This window comes from Eutrigla gurnardus (assembly GCF_963514095.1).
Source record: "Eutrigla gurnardus genome assembly, chromosome: 10".
In the NCBI taxonomy this organism is placed as follows: Eukaryota; Metazoa; Chordata; class Actinopteri; order Perciformes; family Triglidae; genus Eutrigla; species Eutrigla gurnardus.
In genome coordinates, this window is record NC_139924.1 from 21,470,485 (window position 1) to 21,492,045 (window position 21,561).

General features: G+C 46.2%; 2 protein-coding genes across 5 annotated transcripts in view; both read right to left on the bottom strand.

Moving 5' to 3' along the window:
* Positions 1 to 15,009, bottom strand: part of epha4l (eph receptor A4, like) — a 51,006-nt gene extending 35,997 nt beyond the window's left edge. For all 4 annotated transcript variants that reach the window (XM_084020243.1, XM_084020242.1, XM_084020241.1 and 1 more), the window contains exons 1-3: positions 14,820 to 15,009; positions 13,149 to 13,216; positions 10,112 to 10,775 (exon numbers count right to left, since the gene is read on the bottom strand). In XM_084020243.1, coding sequence (XP_083876369.1) covers positions 10,112 to 10,775; positions 13,149 to 13,216; positions 14,820 to 14,916 — 829 coding nt within the window. In that variant the 5' untranslated portion in view covers positions 14,917 to 15,009. The remainder of the gene's footprint in view (positions 1 to 10,111; positions 10,776 to 13,148; positions 13,217 to 14,819) is intronic.
* The window catches only part of farsb (phenylalanyl-tRNA synthetase subunit beta), a 387,447-nt gene that overhangs the window by 259,306 nt on the left and 106,580 nt on the right, over positions 1 to 21,561 (bottom strand). The window lies entirely within an intron of this gene.

The window sequence follows — 21,561 nt, forward strand, 5'->3', positions numbered from 1 at the left end:
CAATTCTGTAAACAAGTGTACACCACGTGTCGCGCTGTGGCATAAATCAGCACATAACAAATCATTGAAACCCTCTGCAATGCAACACATGTGTTGTCGTACATATTCTAGAGCAGGTAGATGAATCAGTATCACATGGATTCTGCGGATATCTTGGATATCTTGTTAGATGTGGTTATTGTGACAGATTCCTCTTCTCATGTTGCCTTAGTTACAGAATGACCTGTTCAAGATACTGGTTGGTTGGGTGTTTCATAACATCTATAATTGGATAATTAAATTGTATTATCCGGCTCTGAAATCCCTCTAAATCCTCCCACCCTATCTGACCTGCTTTCCACAGGTTTGAGACCTCAGGTGGTCATGACGGTATGTCATTACCACAAAGCCAGATCACATTTACGTATCACACAGCCTGGTATCCAGATAAAAAAATTCATAAAAATTGGTGAACAATCGCCTGCAGACGGGGATTTTCAAAAGACAAACAATCAAATGAAAATCAGTTGCATTGGAGAGTGTGCCTGTGCCCATTGCTACACCCCTGTCATAAAAACGCAAAGCACATTCGGACACAGCTCGCACACACACACACACACGATCATAAGGTATAGCTAATCGGAGGACACACGTGTCAACACTTAAGTGTTCAGAACCACGCACATAAAAACTTTAATTACCTAGTAGACTGTCGTCTCGGAGGACTTTAACCTAGCATCAACCTTGCCGGTTTCTCAGAAGCGACTTGGTGGGTTATGAGGAGGTCTTGAGGAAAGGGTCGACGTGCGGGTGAAAAGGAAGGTATTTTTAGGTTGTTTGTTTAGGTAATCTACTTGTAGCTCCCAGACGACAGCCTGTCTGGGGCCTCAAAGCACCTTCTATTGTGCATGTGTGCGCGCGTGAGGGTGTGTGTGTCCCCGAGGACACTGTGCACACCATCGTGTCTCTGCATTGTGTGTGTGAGTGTCTGAATACTTGCAGTTATATGTGTGTGTGTGTGTGTGTGTGCGCGCGCTCAGTCAAGGTACATAAAAACTTTCCTGGGTCACTAGCTCTTCAACAGCTCATGTCGGCCCAATGACATGTCTTCTAGTCTCCACTGTGGCTGTCACTGCTTTAACCTTTGACCTCTCCTGGTGTCACTCAGGCCTCAGACCACTTTCCCCCTCCTCTGTCTCTCTCTCTCTCTCAAAACAGGATTGAGGTCGTTGCTGTCGTGGAAGCGATACCCCCTCCGTCTGGAAACTTTGCCGGCTCCTGTTCGCTAAGTATGACCCTGCGTGATTTGTGCGAGTGTGCATTCCAAAGCTAGTAGCATATATGCGTCCAGAAACTTTGCAGTTGGGTGTATACATTGGCCTCCCTAACCCCAGGCTAGTTGAACCTGGCCTTGCAGGGGTGGGGGTTCAGGGGTGTAACAGGAGCCCAGGGTTAATGGCTGCTGCTTAGACAGGGTTACTCTGCTAATGTGTAACGTTTTAGCCTTCTAGCTTTGATGTGAAGACAGACATGCAGGCACGGCGATGATGGGAAGAGGCTAACAAAGGCCAGTGAGATTCCGATGCGCTGCGGGCTTTGAAGTAAGTGTGCGGGCACCGCTGGAGCGGGGCCAGGGTCGAGTTTCTGGGATACGTTTTTTGTATTTCTTGGCCTATGTCCGCTGCTCTTTTCCTTCTGTTATCTCTCTTTATCTTTATGGTTTCTTTCACTACTTTCGGCGACGCTCTGCACTTGGCAGCCAGGGATTGGAGCAGCCCCTGATGCCAAAATACGTTCACGGGCTTCCTTTATTCTCTGCCAATATTGTATCTTTACATCAAACACAAATGGTCGACATCGCAGCAACACGTAGCTCTTCCTGCCATTTAAATAGCTTCAAAGATAAATTCTGTAGATTACCCAGAGTAATGGATAAGGTGCTACAGGGACTATTTCTTCAATGAAAACAGTTCAAAGCCAGGTGAGACGACCCTACCATGCAAACAGATAGTGATATTGATGGGAACATCAACCGCAGCTGCCGGAGGTCGCGACACAACCACACTAGGCTTGTTCAAAGAGCAATCACCCTCTGTACCTATAACCCCCCACTTCACCTTTCACATCTCCAGCCATTTATCAGGGCTACCAGACAGGAGTCAATCCATCTTCTTCTTCTCTCCTTCACTCTACACACACACTCCCTCTGACACACACATTCATGCACTACTAAGATACCTACCTGCCTCTTGTTCATTTCAGTCCCTTCCTTTTCCCTCAATCTCTATCATATCTGTCTTTCTCTGTTTTCTTCTGTTCCTTCCTTTCAGTCGCATTCATCCGCTGTGTGAGCCTACAAGGGCGTCTCTTTCTTTTTTTTTTGCCTGCCTCCCCTTCCAGCAGTATTTGACAGCTCGCTGCAGATCAGGGGAGATCAAGGTGTCTAATCCCACAGACGCACCCTCGCATGGACACACCTCAGCCTTTCAGATCCCCGGTGCTGCGAGACCTCCACATCCCCAAAATTACATATCAGCTCTCCCACAGAGAGGTTACACTTGACAGGTGACCCCACGGTGGGCCAGATACATGTGTGGTTTGTATGCGTGCAGATGTCCTCGCAGCAAGGAGTCAGCTACCTGATCTCAGAGTTCTGGGCTGAAACCAAGAATGAGTACATGTTTGTGTGTTAGACTTTATGTAAAATGGCAAATAGAGTGGCCAAGCTGTTCCCACAGTAAATTCCCATTTCTTTTAAGGGAATAGTTCAGAATGATTAGCTTACACGAGACGTTTGATACGATTCGTGTCAGCTAGCTTGGCTCCGTCCAGAGGTAATGAAACCTGCCAACCAGCAGCTCCAATGCTCAGTAATTAACATGTCATATCTCATTTTGTTGATCCGTCAAAATCTTAAGTATAAAACATCAAGTTGTGGATTTTATGAAGACAATTTCTTGGCCAGTGATTACCTGGAGGAATATAGTTCAGTGGATGGACGAACATAATATTATCCATGTTCCCATAACATACTGTAAAAGCCATTATTAGGAGAGAGAAGAAGCCAATCGGAGCAGTAGTAAATTTGAAATTCCTCGAACCAAACAAGCCGTTGAATAATTCAATGAAAACTGACCCAGAAACCGAAAGTTAACTAATTTATCCTGAATATATTTTCAGCTTTCTGCAAAGAAAAAAGTTTCGCTTCAGCTCAGCATCAATGGAACACATAATGGAATCGTAAACTCTGTGATCAGATGTTTTTTTCCCCTTATGTTTTCATGAACGCAGCATTCTAGCTTCAACCCCTAAACAACGTATCTGCTATTTTCTAATTCAGTGAGTGGCGACGATTCATATGAGGGAGTTTGATAGCCGTTCAAGCTCTGGATACCTTAATACCTCCACAACTCCATTGCATTGACAGATGACCAAAAAACGTTTTTCCTGCCTTTATTCCTCATTCTTCTTCCCACATACAACTCACACATTTTAAGTGTGAGTCTTACCAGGCAGAATCAGTGCCAATGTACCACTTCCTCCACCAGCGTGATTAGAAAAGGGGGGATCTCGGCTCATTAAAATGGACACTGCATCCAGTCTCGGGGCATATCAGATTACAGAGCGGGCCTTTATTGCAAGGCTTTTTGTCATAACCTCTAACTGATTGCCACGGAGCAGCCTTTGATTTGGCCACTGAACTCTGCGCCGCCCTGAGAAAACGGATAATGAGGAAGGAGAAGAAAAGACCACCAACTATCGCCCCGGCATGATGGGGAGAGGGGGGGAGCTTAAGATAGAAATCAGCAAGACAGGGAGAGATAAAACATGTCCAAGGTGTTTGCAATCAGCCTCCCATTGTGGAATACTGAGGGAGAGTTGGCTGTCCATCTGAAGAGCCGCCGGGACGCTTTGTCTCCGGGGCTCCGATCGCTCAACACGATTGGAGCGGTAATAGAAGTTTATGATACAGCATGTGATATGCCCGCTGTGACAGATGCACAGAATAAATATAGGACAGATAATACATATCACAAGACACACACACACATGCACACTGTATGTCCACACACACGCACAGCCAGTCCTCCCGATCAGTAACACATTGCCCCACATCAAAGGGATTTCCATGCAATGGTGCAATAGTGAACCGACGGATGAAGTGTAGAAAAAGCACGGTTGCCAGACTGGAACTAAATCTCTTTCCACTTCACTTCCACCCCTAAAACCCCCCAACGTTTTTTGTCTCTTTTTCCTCGACCTCCCTCCCTGCCTCCTCATCTCCATCTCCTCCGCTCTTCTTGGCGAGAGAGGTCCGTTCTCCCCCTCTGTCGGCACAAAGACGGTGGCCCTCTCTTTCTCTTTCACAACCTCTCCCTCTCAAACGGTCCACTTGATCGCTGTCCACTTCTCCCTCTGTCCGTCTTTCCCTGCCTATACATCCGTCCATCTCTCTTTACTGCCTCTTCTCTCGGTCTGTCAGCTGAGGGATGAAACAAGGGTTTTTTTTTTGGATGGAAGAGGGGGAAGAAAGAATGTGAAGGGAGCAGAAGAGAGGAAGAGGGGCAAGAGAGCAAGAGGGAGAGTGTGCAGGAGTGCAGGAGAAAATGGAGGGAGAAGGAGGGAAACAGTCGGAGGAATGAGGCAACGTCGGGGATGGATAGAGTGGAGAGGGAGGTGAAAGGACTGCAGGGTTGTGTTGGTAGAGAGCTGGGGTATTGATTCAGGGCCTTTTGACATGCTAATTTGCTTGCTGACTGCTTTAATCGCTCCCTCTTCCCATAGCGGGCTTCAAAGAGAGGATGCTTTTCAAAAAGATGAGAGAGGAGAGAGACAGAGACATTTTAGCATCCTTTTAAACCCCCCTTTTTGACACTTTCACAGCTAAGTGTTCCTCATGCAAACTGACAATGTTAGCAGCACCTTAACAGAGCAGGTAAGCTCTATATTACCATTTTTTTTAAGGTAAACTGAAGGAATGAGTTTTCCTTAATGGCTTGGCTTTAAAACCCTATAAATTATCTGAAAAATGCAAATGTGACACAAGAAGTAAATGTTCACTTCACGCCTGTTAGGTAAAAGTTTGCTAATTTTTTTTCCATTATTACATTATTACAGTTATGCCGTCTATTTAAGCTAGTTACATTGTTGCAGTTGTTACATTACATTGTTACATTATTATTTAAAAAAATACCGAAATGTTTTTTTTTCCTAACCCTAACCAAGTTGTGTTGCCTAAACACAAACATATTCACAACATTAGCCATGTGTCAAGTGTTGGTTAGGTGTGAGGCTGAAACATATTTTGGTTTCAGCTAAATCTGCTTTCCAGGTATTTATTGCGTATTATGTTGAGCACAAACGTCAACATGCTGGCCATTGGGTAGGTCAAACTGCAACTGTGTAAGACTGGAAGCATGTTTACCTTTGGGGAAAATAATTTAAAAAAACCTCAGTTGCAATATTGAATTGTTACTTTTTCCCTCCAAGGCGTTTCTGGAGCTTTCTCACCATAACCATAATTGTAATCATTGCACAACATATTATTTAGTCTCATATCCAGAACTGAAATATTTTTTTCGCAAAACAGCTTACGGCTGCGATAATTCCACTTATTCCTCATGAAGTTTGGCATGTTTCTGGTGCTTTCCTGAAAAACAGCATGGATTCATTGAAACAATGCAGAATAAAGCACATTGCACCAGCAAAACCCCTCAAAAGGAACTCGATTCTCGTAGGAAAGAATGACCTTTCAAAACTCAATAGGAGATAAATTACTTAAAGATGGATATTCTTGGAAGAGTACCGCTACACGCTGTGGCGTAGCTGGCGCTGCGGGAGCGCCGTGGCCGTCAGCCCCGGGTCATGCTCGATCACCGGTGGCTTCCTGCCCTTAACAGGGCACCGCGAGAGGAAAGGGAGTGATGAGTGTCGAGTACTGCGAAGGGAACAAACACTGAGGCAGGAACGGCAGCCCGAGCAGGAAGAACATTTCAGCACCTCAGCTAATGACGGCTGAATTGCCACACACACCCCTCCTCCCGCTCCAGGCAGTTAAGAGAGGATTTGTGTGTGTTGTGAAGACTTTTTTTTCATCATTTGAGGAGCTAAACCAAAACAGAATATCTACAAAAATGCTTTAAGCAATTATTTCAGCAGAGACGGGAGGGTGGGGGAGGATTGCTCATGAGACATTTTTGTCATCTCTTTCTATCTGTTGTTCTTTCCTGCTCTCGGTTGGTAATAGATTCCTCGTCTCTATTCAGCAGCACTAAAATGAGCCTCTCTGGTGGCAGCGAGAGCGATGAGTTGATTCACCCCCATTCTGCTGCACTCTGCTCAGCTCAGAGTGTGTTTCTGTGTGTGCTAATGCATACTAAAGCTTGAGTCTGCTGTACATATTTATGAAGGCGTCTGTGTACTTGAGTCTATTACTTAACATGTCCTTTTTTCATATGCAGCCCCGCGCCCAGAATTTTTTGCTATACGTGTGACTGCACACATGCACATCGCGGTTCCTGTCACCCAGGACATCCTTTCCCGGCGTGCGTCTGGGTTTCTTATTATTCAGGTTTGTGTCGACACGTCTACACACTTTGCGCGCGCGCGTGTGCGCCTGCAGGTGTGTGTTTGTGGGGAACGATGATAGGCGGTGATGTTCCGTGCGCTGCCTCCCTCCACAACAGTGAACGTAATCTCATTATTCAGCCCACTTCCTGCTGCTGCCACCAGAGACAGGCTGACGAACACTAACCACCTCGACGGCCGGAGCACAGCGGAGGGAGAGAGAGAGAAAAATAAGAGAGGAGGATAGAAAAAGACTGAATGGGGGGAAATTGTGACAGAAACTCAGTGGTAACATGGAGGGAGATAAATGAGAACAAGGCATAAAAGAGGGGGAAAGAGACAAAAGAGAAATTTGAAATTACAGAAGGCATGGAGAGAGGAAAAAAAGTGACCAAGTCGGTCAAGAAGAAGATTCAAATACTTAATTTGTGCAAGAAGAGATGGGGGAGGAGGGAAATAGGAAGAGAGGAGAGGAAGAGCAAGCGACTGAGTCTGTGTATTTAAAGCCATCGGGGACCGGCGGGCTAAATAGAATTACGTGGTGAATTTAGAATGATGCTCCCAAGCGCATATTTAACACTGTCAACAGAGGGAAAGGGAGACAGAGAATGAAAGACCCAGATACACACACACACACACACACACACACACACACACATACACACACAGAATGAGTGGCGCACAGGAGAAAAAAACTTCACCCCGAAAACCTCTTAATCCAATATGAATGAGAGTTTCTTTCTCAGCAAAGACTGCTGGGAAAAGAGAGGGTGGATGGATGGAGGGGGAGGGGGTCTCAGGTGAGAAAACGCTCCGATCACACACTGACATCACATTCAAGCCCTGAGAAGTTATCCACACACACACACAAACTTGAGATTTGATTTGATTTACACACACACACACACACACACACACACACACACACACACACACACACACACACAAAACTGTTAAGGTAATTATCATTTTCCCCCGTAATGTCATACATAGTTCTGACTAATCCCTCCTGGGCAAAACCCACACCCCTGCAACAGAAGGGACCCCCTCACCAGATGAGGAGCGAAGGGACTCCTGACCCCCACCCTTCAACCACAGAGCATGTGGGGGGAGGTGGTTAACAGGGAAAAGGGATCCCAAATGCAAACAGACAGAAACCCCGCTCCTTAGATCAGGGGGCCCCTTGGCCCTCAGTGCCCTGGTTGCCTTGGCCCTGGGAGTACACCCTAGCCACCCTTGGCCCACCTCGAGCACAGACACACATATACCCCCCCACACAACACCACCACAGCTGTCAAAATCCTGACGTCTTAATCAATCCTGGATCCACGACCCTGTCGGACGCTGCAATAAGATGGATGCAGAAGGGGGTGACCCCTGACCTCTGCCAGGGGTGGAGAATACAATTCCTACGTGCCCCCCCCCCCCCCCCCCTTCCAATCCCCCTCCCCCAAAAACATTGCCAGCTTCAGTCGGCTGCACTGCTGCCCCAAACAATGATAGAGGAGAGCCCATTCATCCTGGGCTGGGAACCAGGGGCCAAGGTGCCCTTGTAACCCCACACGTACACAAGACAAGCACAGACACACAAGTATGGGAACACACAATTGGGCTTGTGTGCACCATAGAAACTTTAAAAAGAAAAGTTTTAAACCTAATCTTGTGGGCAAAGACTGACACACTCATACACTTCTTTACATGTATTAATTATTAGAAAAAAATATATAAACTCTCCATAACTTTCACTCCCTTCCCCAAAACCAGCTCCTGTCTAACATGGCCCAATAGAAAAAGAGCCCCTCTCCCATAGAGCCTGTCAAATTAGGGAATATTAACCAGCTCATCAGTGCACTTGAAGACTGACAGTGGCCACCAGCTTTTAACCCTCCAGGCCCTGGATCAGCACCAAACCCAATGTGTATTATCCAGTTCACAATTTGGATGTGAAATGCTGAGAAACTTTGTATTTTGAAGCTCAAAGTGAATGAAGTGGGTGCACTGGCACTGTAAACTCAAACAAATTAAAGCAGATGCAATGAAATGTGAACAAAATGGATATATTGGCTTGAAAGCACTACTGGCAGAGACTACCAGACAGCATTAGTCATATAAAATCAAGGTTTCCAAATGGTTTACTGCCTTATTCGGAGAGTAACCGCTATTTATTTCAACTGAAATTAGAAAAAGAGAGATAAGGAGTCTAATTTTGTACAGTGTTGGAGGAAAAGAAAAGTTAGGCGATCAGAGTCACTCTCTGATTCGGAAAAGGGGGGTTGTTATAGTAAATTGCAGACAGAAAGACAATTCGGGGGAGATTTACGTAAGCTCTGTAACAAAGTCCTTTCCGGTCTCCTTCCCGTTCTGTATAGCCACCCCCACCCCCAAGCAGCCAATGCTACCCCTAAATCACCAGACCTGTTTGTCATGCAATTAGTCCTCCAAGATAAAGGCTCCCTCGTAAATTAGGAGAGGTGTAGTGGTCCGTCCCCCTGTTAATCACCCGTGCCCAGCCTCTGACCCCTCATTGCTGTGGCTCACTGCTGTCTGTGTGCAATGGCAGTGGGTGGCGGGTGGGCTATACCAATAAACCATCGTGGCAGAGTTGGCACCCGCTCGTCTGGCCAGCTGACAATTGCGCCTCAGTTTGGCAAAACGCAGCACATGATCCACAAAACAGCTGCTGAATACAACTAGATGCTATCCACATGCATACCGCAAACTGCAATCTACTCTGTGCAATAAAACAAGAAAGTTATATAATGGAAGAATCGAAAATGCCCTTCATCGAAACGTTTGAAGTTTGAAAAAAAGGTCTATTGGCAACGTTTAATGGGCATTTCTAGGCAATGTTCTGAATTCAGCAACATGTTGGTGGCTCTAATATGCTCCTGATGTAAAAGCATTGACCTTAAAAACCTCATCAAACAGTGGAGTATAGGATCACGGCGAGCTGAGACTAGAATAATCATCCACCAAGAGCTATTCCCCCTTACCAAATAGCACTATTTCAACCCCATCTCTGAGCTGTGTATTTTCATTCTTCTCATACCTGCTTGGCATGATAAACCCCTTCTCTCTCTCTCTCTCTCCCTCACTCCAAAGCTGTCTATCTCCTTTCCCAGTTTCAGGCTCCAGTGGGAATAAGAGAAAAAGCAGGTGGGGGAGAAAGACACAGTGATAGCGCTAACCAGTGTCGACCAATTCTCCTGGGATGCATCCCATTGCACAACACCTCCCAGTGGGCCTGCTAATTACGCCATTTGCAATCATCAGTGCTTCTATCGCCAAACCAGACAATGGAAAGAACACAGCAGAGTGGGAGAGCGAAGAGTCGAAATATCCAACAGGGTGCAAGGTGGGTGAATCGAGAGAGGGAGGTGAAGGAAGGACAAAGAGAACAAAACATGGTGCGTGAAGACAAAGAGGCAGAGCAAGCGGATGGGGTGAATGTAAGAGTTGGGATACTGTAGGGACTGGCAGAGTTTGAGCAGAGAGAGTGATCTATAAATAGAGAGAGGAAAAACAGCCAGGCCTAAAAACACACAAACAAATATCAGTTCTTTACCTTGACATTCTGCATTGCGCTCCTCGTATCCAGGGTTACACAGGCAATTCCCAATAGGCACCAGCCACTCTCCGTCCGCCCCGCAGTACATCTTTGGAACCTCTTTCTCCTCAGAATTATCCACGCACGAGCCACGAACTTCCACAAGCGAGGAGGTATCAGCTCCAGTAATGGTATCGGGAAACTGGGCCAAGTTACGCACCGCTAAAGGACACTTCTTGTAGAAGACCCTGACGGACACGAGCGCAATGCATGCTCCAACATCCTGGAAGGCCAAATAGAAGCCCTTCCGCGTCAAGGCGCCCACGTCCCGGACCTCTGTGTTCAGCTTCATGATGCGATCGCCGATGTCCACCTGAGTGAAGCTCTCGTCGGCGGCGATGGTGTCAATCTTGCCGAACTGGTTCTCGCGGATGTAGCGCTCCTTGTCGTTGTTGGACTCGTAGTAGTAAAGATTGAAGGTTTCCTTGCAGGTTCCCATGACCCCCGGAAGGCTGTTGCAGTCCCGGAGGGTGAACTTGATCTCGATGTAGACGCGCTGGGCACCGCCTCGTGGGATCCAGTCAGTGCGGAGCCAGTTGTTCTGGTTTGGCTCCATGACATTGCACACCTGGTACGTCCGGATGGGTATGTTCTTTTCATCCATAATACTCACTTCCTCCCACTGGGGAAAGGACACAACAATAGAAAATGTTACAAGGACATTCTTAAAGTTTAAGTATAATCTTGTTGAGAAAGTGAAATATAAAAATGCTCTCCTTAATTAAAATGGATTATATATAAGTATCACACACGACTGGGAGCCAATCCATGCCAAGAATGACAGACACTGTGCGAAAGTGCACGCGAGAAAGATTAGTCAATATTTGAGTCCCAGCAGAGCAATTAATTGATGGCTAAACTTAATGCATATTTTATGAATGGCACCTAATAGACTTGTTAGGGCCTAATATAGAATCATAAAGATATTAATATTCATGGCTTCCTCTCAACTGCAAGTTAGGAAATGTGTAATTATTTCTATGCCTCTGTAATGCCGACACTTCAATTACATGGAGAGTTGTATACAATGTCGCCTTGACACACACACACACACACACACATACACACACACACACACAATGAGATGCCTTCAAGCTCAAACTATCCGAGAAGAGGGAAAAAAAGGGAAAGAATGAAAACACAGGATTATGCGGATGCAAAAAATCTAAAGTCTGGAATCAATGCTAATGATCTAATGTGTGCCTGTTTAACTTCAGCGTACACGGCAGGGATTGGGAAACACAGGCACACATGTTCACTGCTATTGCTAATATGAACTCATTGGACAGAGAGCTGCAGATGCTGACGTGGGACGCATGGATTACGTTATCCTGAGCAGCCTGGCTTATTTTTGCCAGGAGGGAATGTTTGTTTTACTTATGATAAAGTCCCCCCCCCCCCCCCCTGACAGATCACTGCTGAGAAAACGCAAGGACGAGGCGGCTCAAAGCACTGTGTTCCCTTAAGTTTTTCACCGTGTTTTTTAAAATAGAGTCTTTGACTGAGCGAGGCTGTAAACAAGAGCCGACAGGCCTTTGGCTGCCGTAGCTTAAGCCATTTAGAAAACTGTATAAAAAAAAACACATCCTAATGGAACAGTGGAAGATATGGGTTACGCTGCCAGATTTGATTTGACGCCTTATCATAAACAATCTGGTTTTAAAGCCTTATTTCCCGGGAGGAGGCTGGGATAATGCTTAACGTTGCCGCGGCTGTATTATTTGAGTAGATGTCTATCATTTCCCCCCGCTGTTCCATTCCACACCGCTCTCTTCCTTTAGCCCCCCTTTTGTCGTGGAAATCAAGCGGCGCTGAGATAAGGCCGCACCTTTCCCCCGATAGCAGGGCGGAGGGAGAATAAGGCCAATTGGTCGCAATGAGAGGGTGAATGCAGGCCTGCTGAGGCTGCCAGGACCCTGTCAATCACTTGTTTGTGATAAAATGGCCGAATGGGGGTGTGGGGGGCACTGGCCAAGTTCATTGAGAAAAGCTCACTGGCAGTCGCCAACAGCTGCACAAGGTGAAATGCTGTTCCCCTGGGCTCCTATTCATTAGCTGATTGTTGCTCATTTGTATTAATTTTCAGAAAACACCAAATGGCTTACAGCTTACTCACTATCAATTAATGGCATTCAAATATATTTTTGACCATTTTTACTCGGTTTAAGGCACGGCATGTGCCTTTCCTTAACCATGAATGCCCGTGGCACACCGTGGCCCCCATGGGGCCCCTCTTTTCTTTCTCTTATCAGAGCAATGTAGATATCCCAATTAGACTGTGGGATCACACGTTTGGTTGACCCTGTCCCCCGTTGCTTTATAGCGGCATCCAGTCGTCCTGCGGCAACAGCTAAAACCCCTCTGCACTTTCCCCCTTATTCGTCCATTCCAGAGGACCCTCTCTCAGCTGCCAAGTACCTCTCTCCCTCTCCCTCGCTCCGACTCAATGGTGGAAAGGGATATAAAGTTTCTCCACAAAGACCGATTCAATCCACCGTCTATTCAGGAAACCTGACGCCCGCTGCAGTATCAGCCCCTGCATCTGACCATTACAGAGTGGTTAGAGAGAAGAGAAGCGATGAGAAAGGGGAGCAGAGTGAGGACGGAGGGGGCGGGGGTGCCTATAGACGAGTGGCTCTCAAAGTGGATTCTGGGGGACCCCATGGGGGCTGAGACACTCGGGAGAGTGTTCCAGAGGGGTCTCAATATACAGCAAATTCTAATTTACCCATATTTTAGTGGAGGATACTAAAAATGATTTGATCTGACCCGAAGCTCAATGTCCCCACAGCGCAGACAGCTGCACAATAAATCATCAACAATGATATTCCCATAAAGGGCTCACCAGGACTAAGTCTTATCAAAGAGAGCTGTGTATCTGTTTGGCGGTCCACTCCAGAGTTCTTGCCAATAATGGATATTATCTCTCCATTTTTGCTCAATAGGGGACCGTGCGTCCAAACAAGGGGACACTTCTTTGCAGTAGCCTACTTACCCCTCCTTCTGTTGGGTTGGCGACCCATCCCAGCTCCCCTTGTACGGATCTGGAGTCCAATAACGTGACTGGAAAACAAGAATGGGGAGACGTGAGCATACAGTCCCAGTCCGTGCATACATCATCAGCAAGGTCTGACACCGAGAGAGAAAATGGGTTCCTAGGGGCTTTTTTTTAAAAAGGGGGCAATAAATAGAAATACGTAGAATACATATGCTGCTGATGTTTGTCAGTTTAAGCAGAAAGAAGGAAAACTGGAGGCCAGCGAGTCTTGTTTTGTGATGCGTAATTCCCTGCTGTGCGTAACGCGCGTCGTTGTGATCGATATTCGTTAAAATACAGATTTTCTAAGAAAGACAAATGCACCCCCCCTGAGGGGCCAGTGTCTTAGAAGTAATAACATTTAATTTGGCTCAGAGTCGGCGAGCAAAATGTTTGATGTGATCGGAATCAGTTATGGGAGCCGTGTGCAATAACTTGGTCGTTGGGAAACAAAACGCATTTAAAAAGCACAGAAAAATACATTTTCTCGGGAACAAATAAAATAATGATACAAAATTAATAATTCGATTTAATTGAAGGGCACGGATGTTCATTTTTAGGGTTTTGAATTAGGAGTGAGCAAAATGCTTAATCAGCTCCTCGGTGTGAATGAATAAATAAACATGTTATGTAAGTCTACGCTATAAATTATGAGCCAGAATGAGGAGCGCTCCATTTTTAAAAAATGTGAAACATTTTCTTCCATATTTAACTTGACTGAGCCCGGGATGCGTCGCCGTGGACTTGTTGTGTCAAACAGCTCAGTTCGGCCGAGCAGAAATCTGCAGGAGACGAACCTCACATCCGATTGGATGCTTTTAAATTAAAATAAAGTACTTCATGTATGCGAGTGTGCTATAACGTGTACTGGGCCTGACATGGAAGAGGATACGCTGCGCCCCGGGACCCCGACTCTAGTCCCCAAAACCCTCCAGAGCTCTTGTTCTGCGTCGAACGCACCGAGCTCAATGTTAAGATCTTGCACCTCAATATTCGGTCTTCTGGAAAACATTAACCGTGTAGAGCAAATACCCTAAGAGCTGTTTTTAAGCGTCTTTAATTCGGCGTGTATTACACCGAGTTTCATTTTAATAATTTGTTTTGCTTGTCCTCCAAACCCCTCCGTGACAGCGGGAGCGATCGCTGTGAGCGATCCTGAAATTGATGGACGAGGAGCTGCCTAGTCAGTCTGATGTGTGACGGATTTGCGCGTCTCCCACTGACTCTTACATGTACTTCATTTGCGCGCTACGCTGCATTAAACTTCTGAAATTAGCGGAGAGCGCCTTGACCTCCTCGCTAGATCACCACGTATCTGGGGGGGGGGCTGCTGCAAGGATTCTTGCTCCCAGGCGTGACACCAGCCAAGTCCCGAGATTAGACCACAATCAGCCGACGCACGTTTCTGGGACAACCGCGTCTCATAATAAACCAAGCAAAAAAAAAGAAAAAAAGTCGCTGCGTAAAAGTGTTTTTCCCACCACCGTTAAACTCATCGCGGCTCCGCGCACTCGCAACTACAGGGGCCACGAAGTGAGACTCCGCGGCGCTGAACACACAGGGGAGACGGAGCGGGGATGAAGTCAGGAGTCCGCGGCAGTTTCCCTTTTTCTCCCCGAACAAGCTCACCTTCATTTGGGGGGTATATCCGTGCCGACGAGACAAACGTAGAAATCCTTAAAACAAGAAAGCTGGCCGCGAACAAAATCCCTGCCATGAGTGCCATTTGTGTCGTTGTTCCGTTTTTCTCTCCTCTTTTTCTTTCGTTGCTCTCCTCGCAGGTCCTGCTCTCTCTCTCTCTATCTCTCTCTCTCTCTCTCTCTCTCTCTCTCTCTCTCTCTCTCTCTCACACACACTCACACACACACACTCACTCTCTCTCTCCCAGTGGAATAAGGGTTTGAAGCGGACAGGGGGAGAGAGACGCAACGAGCGCACCACAGCCAGGAGGCGGGTCTATGTGTGCGCTCTGACGCGGACCGTCAATCCATATAGGAAACGTATAGTGGACGGAGGGGGGCAATCATTAACTGCCCCCCCTTGCACAGCCGAAAACAACTCACTCTCTCATTTTCCAGTGGATACTAGGCATAGATGGTGACGCGGTGGCGTTGCTCCACATTCGACGTGCAGGTACGACGGCGTTGTAAAGCTGCTGGTGACTCTTGATTCACGGGGGGGGGGGGCGGTAGAAGTGAAAACAAATAGTAAGTGAGACAGACAGACAGACAGACAGAGAGACAGAGCCCTGCTTGTTGAAGAAGAAGAAATGAAATCTGCTTCAATCGCCCTTTAAATGACACAACAGAAGCTGCCCCTCAACTATATCTCGATATGAGTCAGATCCAGCGCGCCAGTGTTTTGTCCTCTGTCCCCGATCCTGTTCCTGGAGTCTGGCTCCAGTCGAGCGCAGCGCTGTCCAAGGTGAGCCGCATCGGACCAAGGTCGCCACCTAGCGGAGATACCGACGCCTGTTCTACCTCCACAATTGGATTAAAGAACAAGCCCTGAGCATGACCTCCCCAACGTTACATGCTATTGCACTTTGTGAGATTGACGATGCCTTATTTTGCGATCGGTGGGCTCGAGCTTGTATTGGATTATTGTCACTTGCCATTATTGTAATATTATCAAGGTTTTATGGGCATTTATGATGACATGCACAGATTCAGCCATCAGTGCAGGGTGTGTACAGCAGACCCCGGGTGTTGTGGAGCTGAATGGGCGTGCAGGAATTGATGTTACTTCTGCAGCTTCTCTTCAAACAAAGGCGGCATTGTTCGCGTTTGAGAAAAGCCAGCTGCGTCCAGGTTTGGGGTTTTGCCCAGGGTGCTCTCACTCTTTTATGTCCTCCTACACAGGTCTTCTATTGCTCCCAGGAGATGTGCCCCGTTGTAGCGGCAGGCAGGCAACCTTTCAACGATCTGCAGTGGAGATTGTCACCGTGTGGGCAGGTTCGGGCCGTTCTGCATCACCGCACGCACTGTGGCCAGTGACTACAGATAGCTTTCCACAACCGGCACCTTTACAATACTGTGTCTTCTTTAGATTCCTATGGGAATGGGCCCCTGAGCACAGACATGCAAAATTAACCATCGTTTGTAGTCATGTCGGGTCTCTTTGTAGTTGTTTTGTGTCTCTTCGTGGTCATGTTGGGTCTTGTGAAGTTGTTCAGTTTCATTTTCTAATTGTTTTGGTCTTTTTGTAGTCATTTGGCATCCATTTCTAGTTGTTTGTGTCCCTTTGTTTGGTGATTTTGTGTTCTCTTAAGGGCGTTTCGCCTCATAGTGCACGCTATAAGGTGTCTGAATGCCTTTTTTCCCCCTCTTTGCATTTCATTACAGAGTCATACATAAGATATGACTGTGTCTTTGCGTAGCAATATCGTCTGCAGCTTCAAGGCTTCACCTTTGGCAGATCCCGAGCGCTGCAGTTCCCATGCCTATTTGAAACGTGTCACGCCAAATTCAGGCTTTTCCGAGACTTGGCTACGATGTATTCAGTTCTGCAGCGTACAGTGAGTTTTCTCACCGGGGCGATGTCACTACCAATAGACCTGCCATTGTCTCAAACACCACTGCAGACATAGTGTGGCTTTGTTTTGTCCTTTGGAGACGTTATGTTACGGCACGAAGCATGAGTAATACGTGGAGGTGTGTGTGTGTGGGTTATGGGATCCTGTGCCTTTGGTGTTATGGTCTCTCCTGTGTAAGTATCTTGCAGGCGTAATGAAGCAGGCGAAGCACCTGGTGCTCGATCGAAATTTTGCCAATTTACCCCTGAACGTTGATTGTGCAAAACCACACCCCCACATTTGTCCATGTTTTCTCCCCTGGCGACAAGCCTGACAACCTTAAAAAGCCAACGGGGCACCTGGAGGGCCGCTTTTGAACCAATGGCAACAAAAAAAGTTTAGCGGACCAACAATGGTGGACTGTGATGGTGGTCGGGACGGGGTGCGAGTGGGCGGATTGTGCCTCTGGACTTCCTTTATTTCTGTCACAGTGGTTTTGATTGATTACACTCCCATCGTTTCCTTTATCTCCCTGTCAACCCATCAGCTTTCTTTTGGAGGAGGAAGTGGCGAAGCCCCCCCCCCACTCCTTTCCTCTACCAGCCCACTCCGCTTTCTCCAGATGGCATCTGCTGCCCACACATCTGCATTGTGTGCCAATCATGCACACCGACTCTAAATCCTGTGCTTAGCAGATACACACACACACACACAGATAAAGACATAGACAAACACACACAAACTTGTGTTATTTGGGATTCCTATCACCTATGATTAAAAAAAAAAACTGAATATGTATCAGTTATATTCTGCTCTCACATGGTGAATAATTCAACATTTCACTCGGGGTGTCTTCTTTTTGTTCAAATGTTTGACCAAATCTACCAGATAATGCACAGCATTGAGGCCTGCAGGCTGAAGGAAGAATGAGAGGCTTTCATCCACAGCAGCTTTACAAACATCCACTGCTGTCAGAGCTGCACTAATATGATTTTATCTGCACTAAGTCCTCTGATCAGGTTGTCATGTATTATTCCTACTATTGAAGGTGACCAGTCCCTATGTGCTATGTTTCGTATATATAACAATATACAGTATGTTCACACCATGGAATGCAAGAAGAGAAGGTGACCCTCCTTCACTTTTAGTCTATTCAAGAATATGACATACATTGTTGCAAACTGAGATTTTGTAGATATTTAGATGGAATATGACATCTTGTTGATTGTGTTGGATACATGACAATGCGTTAAGTTAATAGAACAATATCTGTTTAGATAGGTATTCAATGTTTTCCGTTTTCCTCCCATATAACTTAATTTAACATATTTTGATTTTGTTTAATATATTTTTGGTTGGATTGTATACTTTTGAGATGTTTGTTGGACTGAGTGTGCAGGCTCTTTGCATGCTTCATGATTTCCAACAGACATGCAGCTACGTGTAATACACTATTTGTATAACTACTATAATTATGCTAATAAGTATAGGTGGCAGTGCTCCTGATGGCAGAAAACATCAGGTTTCCCTCATCTAGATGGATAAAAGAATCTTTGTGATGAGGATTGTCTTTTTAATCCAATCAGGGCCAAGACTGTTGACTTGTGTTTCCTATCCCCGCCAAAAGCGGCCGTTCAGCACCACGCTTCAGGAAGAGCCCCACACATTTAATGTTAACAAAGCAAAAACCTCCGACCCCCTCTGCCTCTCACCTTCTCCCACCTCCCTGACTACAGTTTGGGCCATTGTTTCAATTAAAGCCCCTTAAGTCCCTCCTGCTGGCCTGTGACCCCCCCATGCTACGGGCTCTACCCACCGCCTTCGGATCCCCAGTTTCACGCGGTGTTTGTAAGGCTCACAGTCAGGAAGACGGTCCCCGGAGGTCAGAGGGAGTGGGAGTCGGAGGAGACCGGAGCAGAAAGAGAAGAAGAGATCAAAGGAGCAGCAGGAGAGCAGCTCTGAACCGGAATGTCAGAGATGAGACAAAATCCACTGGACCGGAAAATATTGCTCACATAAACACGCGGATGCCTGCATGCACATGAGCAACACGCACTTGTTTTGCAACAAGTGATTTCTTCTTTTTTTTTTTTTTTAATCTCTGCCTGTGATTTTCCAAATCTCCTGAGGACATTTTGCAGTCACATAAATCTCCGTTATATTCTGCCAACTCATTTCAGGTCCATAAATGACATTTTGAATTGCTGATGATTCATTTCAAACGTATAAATGTGCCATCAGCATAACTATATTATCAACAAATCTCTATTAATTGCATGGAACTATTTTTACTTCTCCCAGTCCAAAGTCGTTTCTTGCGGCATTTTTAAACAAACAGAGGTATGCTTTCTGAGCAGGTGGACCACAGGCCACCGCTCGCTAAGCCCCGCCCTCCTTCGCCATCAAGCTTCCCATTTTCTCAAGGCCCCATGATACACAGTCGAAAAATATACCACGTTTGCTAGATTTGAATCCTGTTTCTTGTTGGCTGAAGATGTAGCTCGCTCTTCAGCTAATGCCCAAACTGTTTGTTTCAAACATTTTCAGCTAAACTGGTTGAGCCTGATTGATAAATACATGGTAACTTGCTAAAAAGCTGCGATCATGTTTGGACTGCGGAGGAGCGGCGGGTCGATGTGATGAACACAAAAGGCGAAGCTGAGCTGAAACCTTAATGCATTTGGCTCAATCTGCCTTCTGGTGTTAACGTCAAATTGTTTATGTGGTGCCACCAACGCCAAACGCATTGTAAAGAGGCTCATTTCACACATTTATGTATTTTTACCAACAAAATGACCCTTGCATTTGGAAATAACTCCAGGCATACTGATGTTTGCAGATTAAAGGCCTTTTACACACCAGGGACGGTCTTTCGTGCGATTCATTTGCACTTCAATCTATTTTCTTAAAACTCTCGACACAGAACACAAACATCGCCTGGCAATAAATATTTTTGGAGCTTGCATCGCAAATACAGGCCATGCCGCCTCCGTGCCCCTCGCCTTGTCGCTGGTTGTTATCTGACCTATTCATGCACCTGCCACCCGGATCTTTACCCTCCGACCGCAGTGCGTCAGTCAATAAGCATCACGGCAGGTCCAGCAGTGGAGCCCAGCAGGTGCAAGCTCTCTGTGGTTGTACAAATGGAAACCTTTGTGTCGTTTCAGAATTCCCTGTGGGTTTTTCAAAGCAGACCCTCCTGTTGTTTACCACCCTTCATTTTCCAGTCCCGAGTTGTTTTTGTGGTTTGAGACTTGCCAGCAGGAGGTGTATGCGCTCGACGGAGAGTTTGTATAACGCCACACTATAATATCACCCCTCTGATCAAGACGTATCGAGGTTACATGCCCTTCTCTGGCAAGTCTGATGGAAATAAACAGAAAGGGCAACTGTGATGTGCATTTATGGATGCCTTTATCGCTGTGACTAAGGTGTGTGATTTACAAGTTGCTGCGTCTTGCTTTACGTGGCGTAAAAAGGTAGCAAAGTTGTATCAAAGTCACAAATGACTCTTTGGAACCACATGAAAACTCGCTTATCCCACTGTTTTGTTGTCGCATCATCATATTCAGGTTGTTAGGGGGCCTGGGTAACGATCCAGCAAACTCTCATATGGCTGCCAGATTAAGCCGCTGCTGTTAGATGCATTTAGATGTCTGCGGCGGCACAGTCACTCAATGCTTAAAGCATCAACAAGAGCTACAAATCAGCTCCAACTCCAGGCAGGTTTACAATTTTTATGTTAAAGATTACAAGCAAAAGACATTTGGCAGCCTTGAAAGGGAATAAGGACTCCGGGGGAGATGATTTAAGGTGTCTCAAAGTTAATTTATGGTGTCAGGGGCTTTGGAGCGCCTCCTCATAATCATACTTAGAGGAGGACAAGAAGGTGGCCCTGTGACGGCAAGCGTCTGTATATGAAACATATAGTGCATTGCATTAATGAAAGACGTGAACAGAACTCCTCTCTCTCAGATATTGTCTTAAATGTGAGTTTACGACTCAGATGACAGATGTAGACGCGAGCGTCACCATCACAAGCTGACACTTGGCTGAACCGTCCGAGTTGACGGCGTGAGTTGGTGATGGAGTTTGCCTTCCAACTGATGTCACGTCCTCATTTAGTGAGAATCAAGAGACGGCACAGAAGGTAAGTGGGAGTTTAGAAGCACAATGAGCATTTGGCCCTTCAGCTGTTGGGACAAAAGAAAGGTGCCATGTGAAGAGCTGTGGTTTCTTCATGTGCAAACAAGTCAGAAATGTTCAGTTGGTAGATGCATCTCATGCCTATGGTATTGTTGATGTCGAGGTTGCGGTTTGCGAAATTAAGACCACATTTTCCAGTGGCGTCCAGTCACAGACATTGTTGCTAACCAAAACTCCATTCGAGGTGAAACATCCCCTCTTCCTGTTTTCGGCCATGAAACAATCTCACTTTACTGCCAAACAGAACCCAGATTCACAACAAGTAACATGCAAAGCTGACAAGAGGCTCAACTGAATGAGGTTAGGATGCCTTGATGTGAAATGGCTATGATTGAATTCATACATCTGCTTATCCATTACACTGATTGATGCCAGTGATGGAAGGAAAACAAATAAAGATGAGGAGTGGATAGTCTCATCTAATCCACAACCTGAGACGATCAGAGCTGCAGAGGGAAGTTACATTGAATGCAACAACGTAGAGCGTGTAGTATCTGCCCTCAGGTGATAGGGGCCGACGATCTCGCTGGGTCAGGTCAGGCCCCATCAATGTGTACATCAAAAACACATCTGTGTTCAATACACCCTTGAAAGACAAACCCATGGTTTTCTTCTTTTTTTTTCATTTTTGGAGGGTAAAATAGAAAGTGT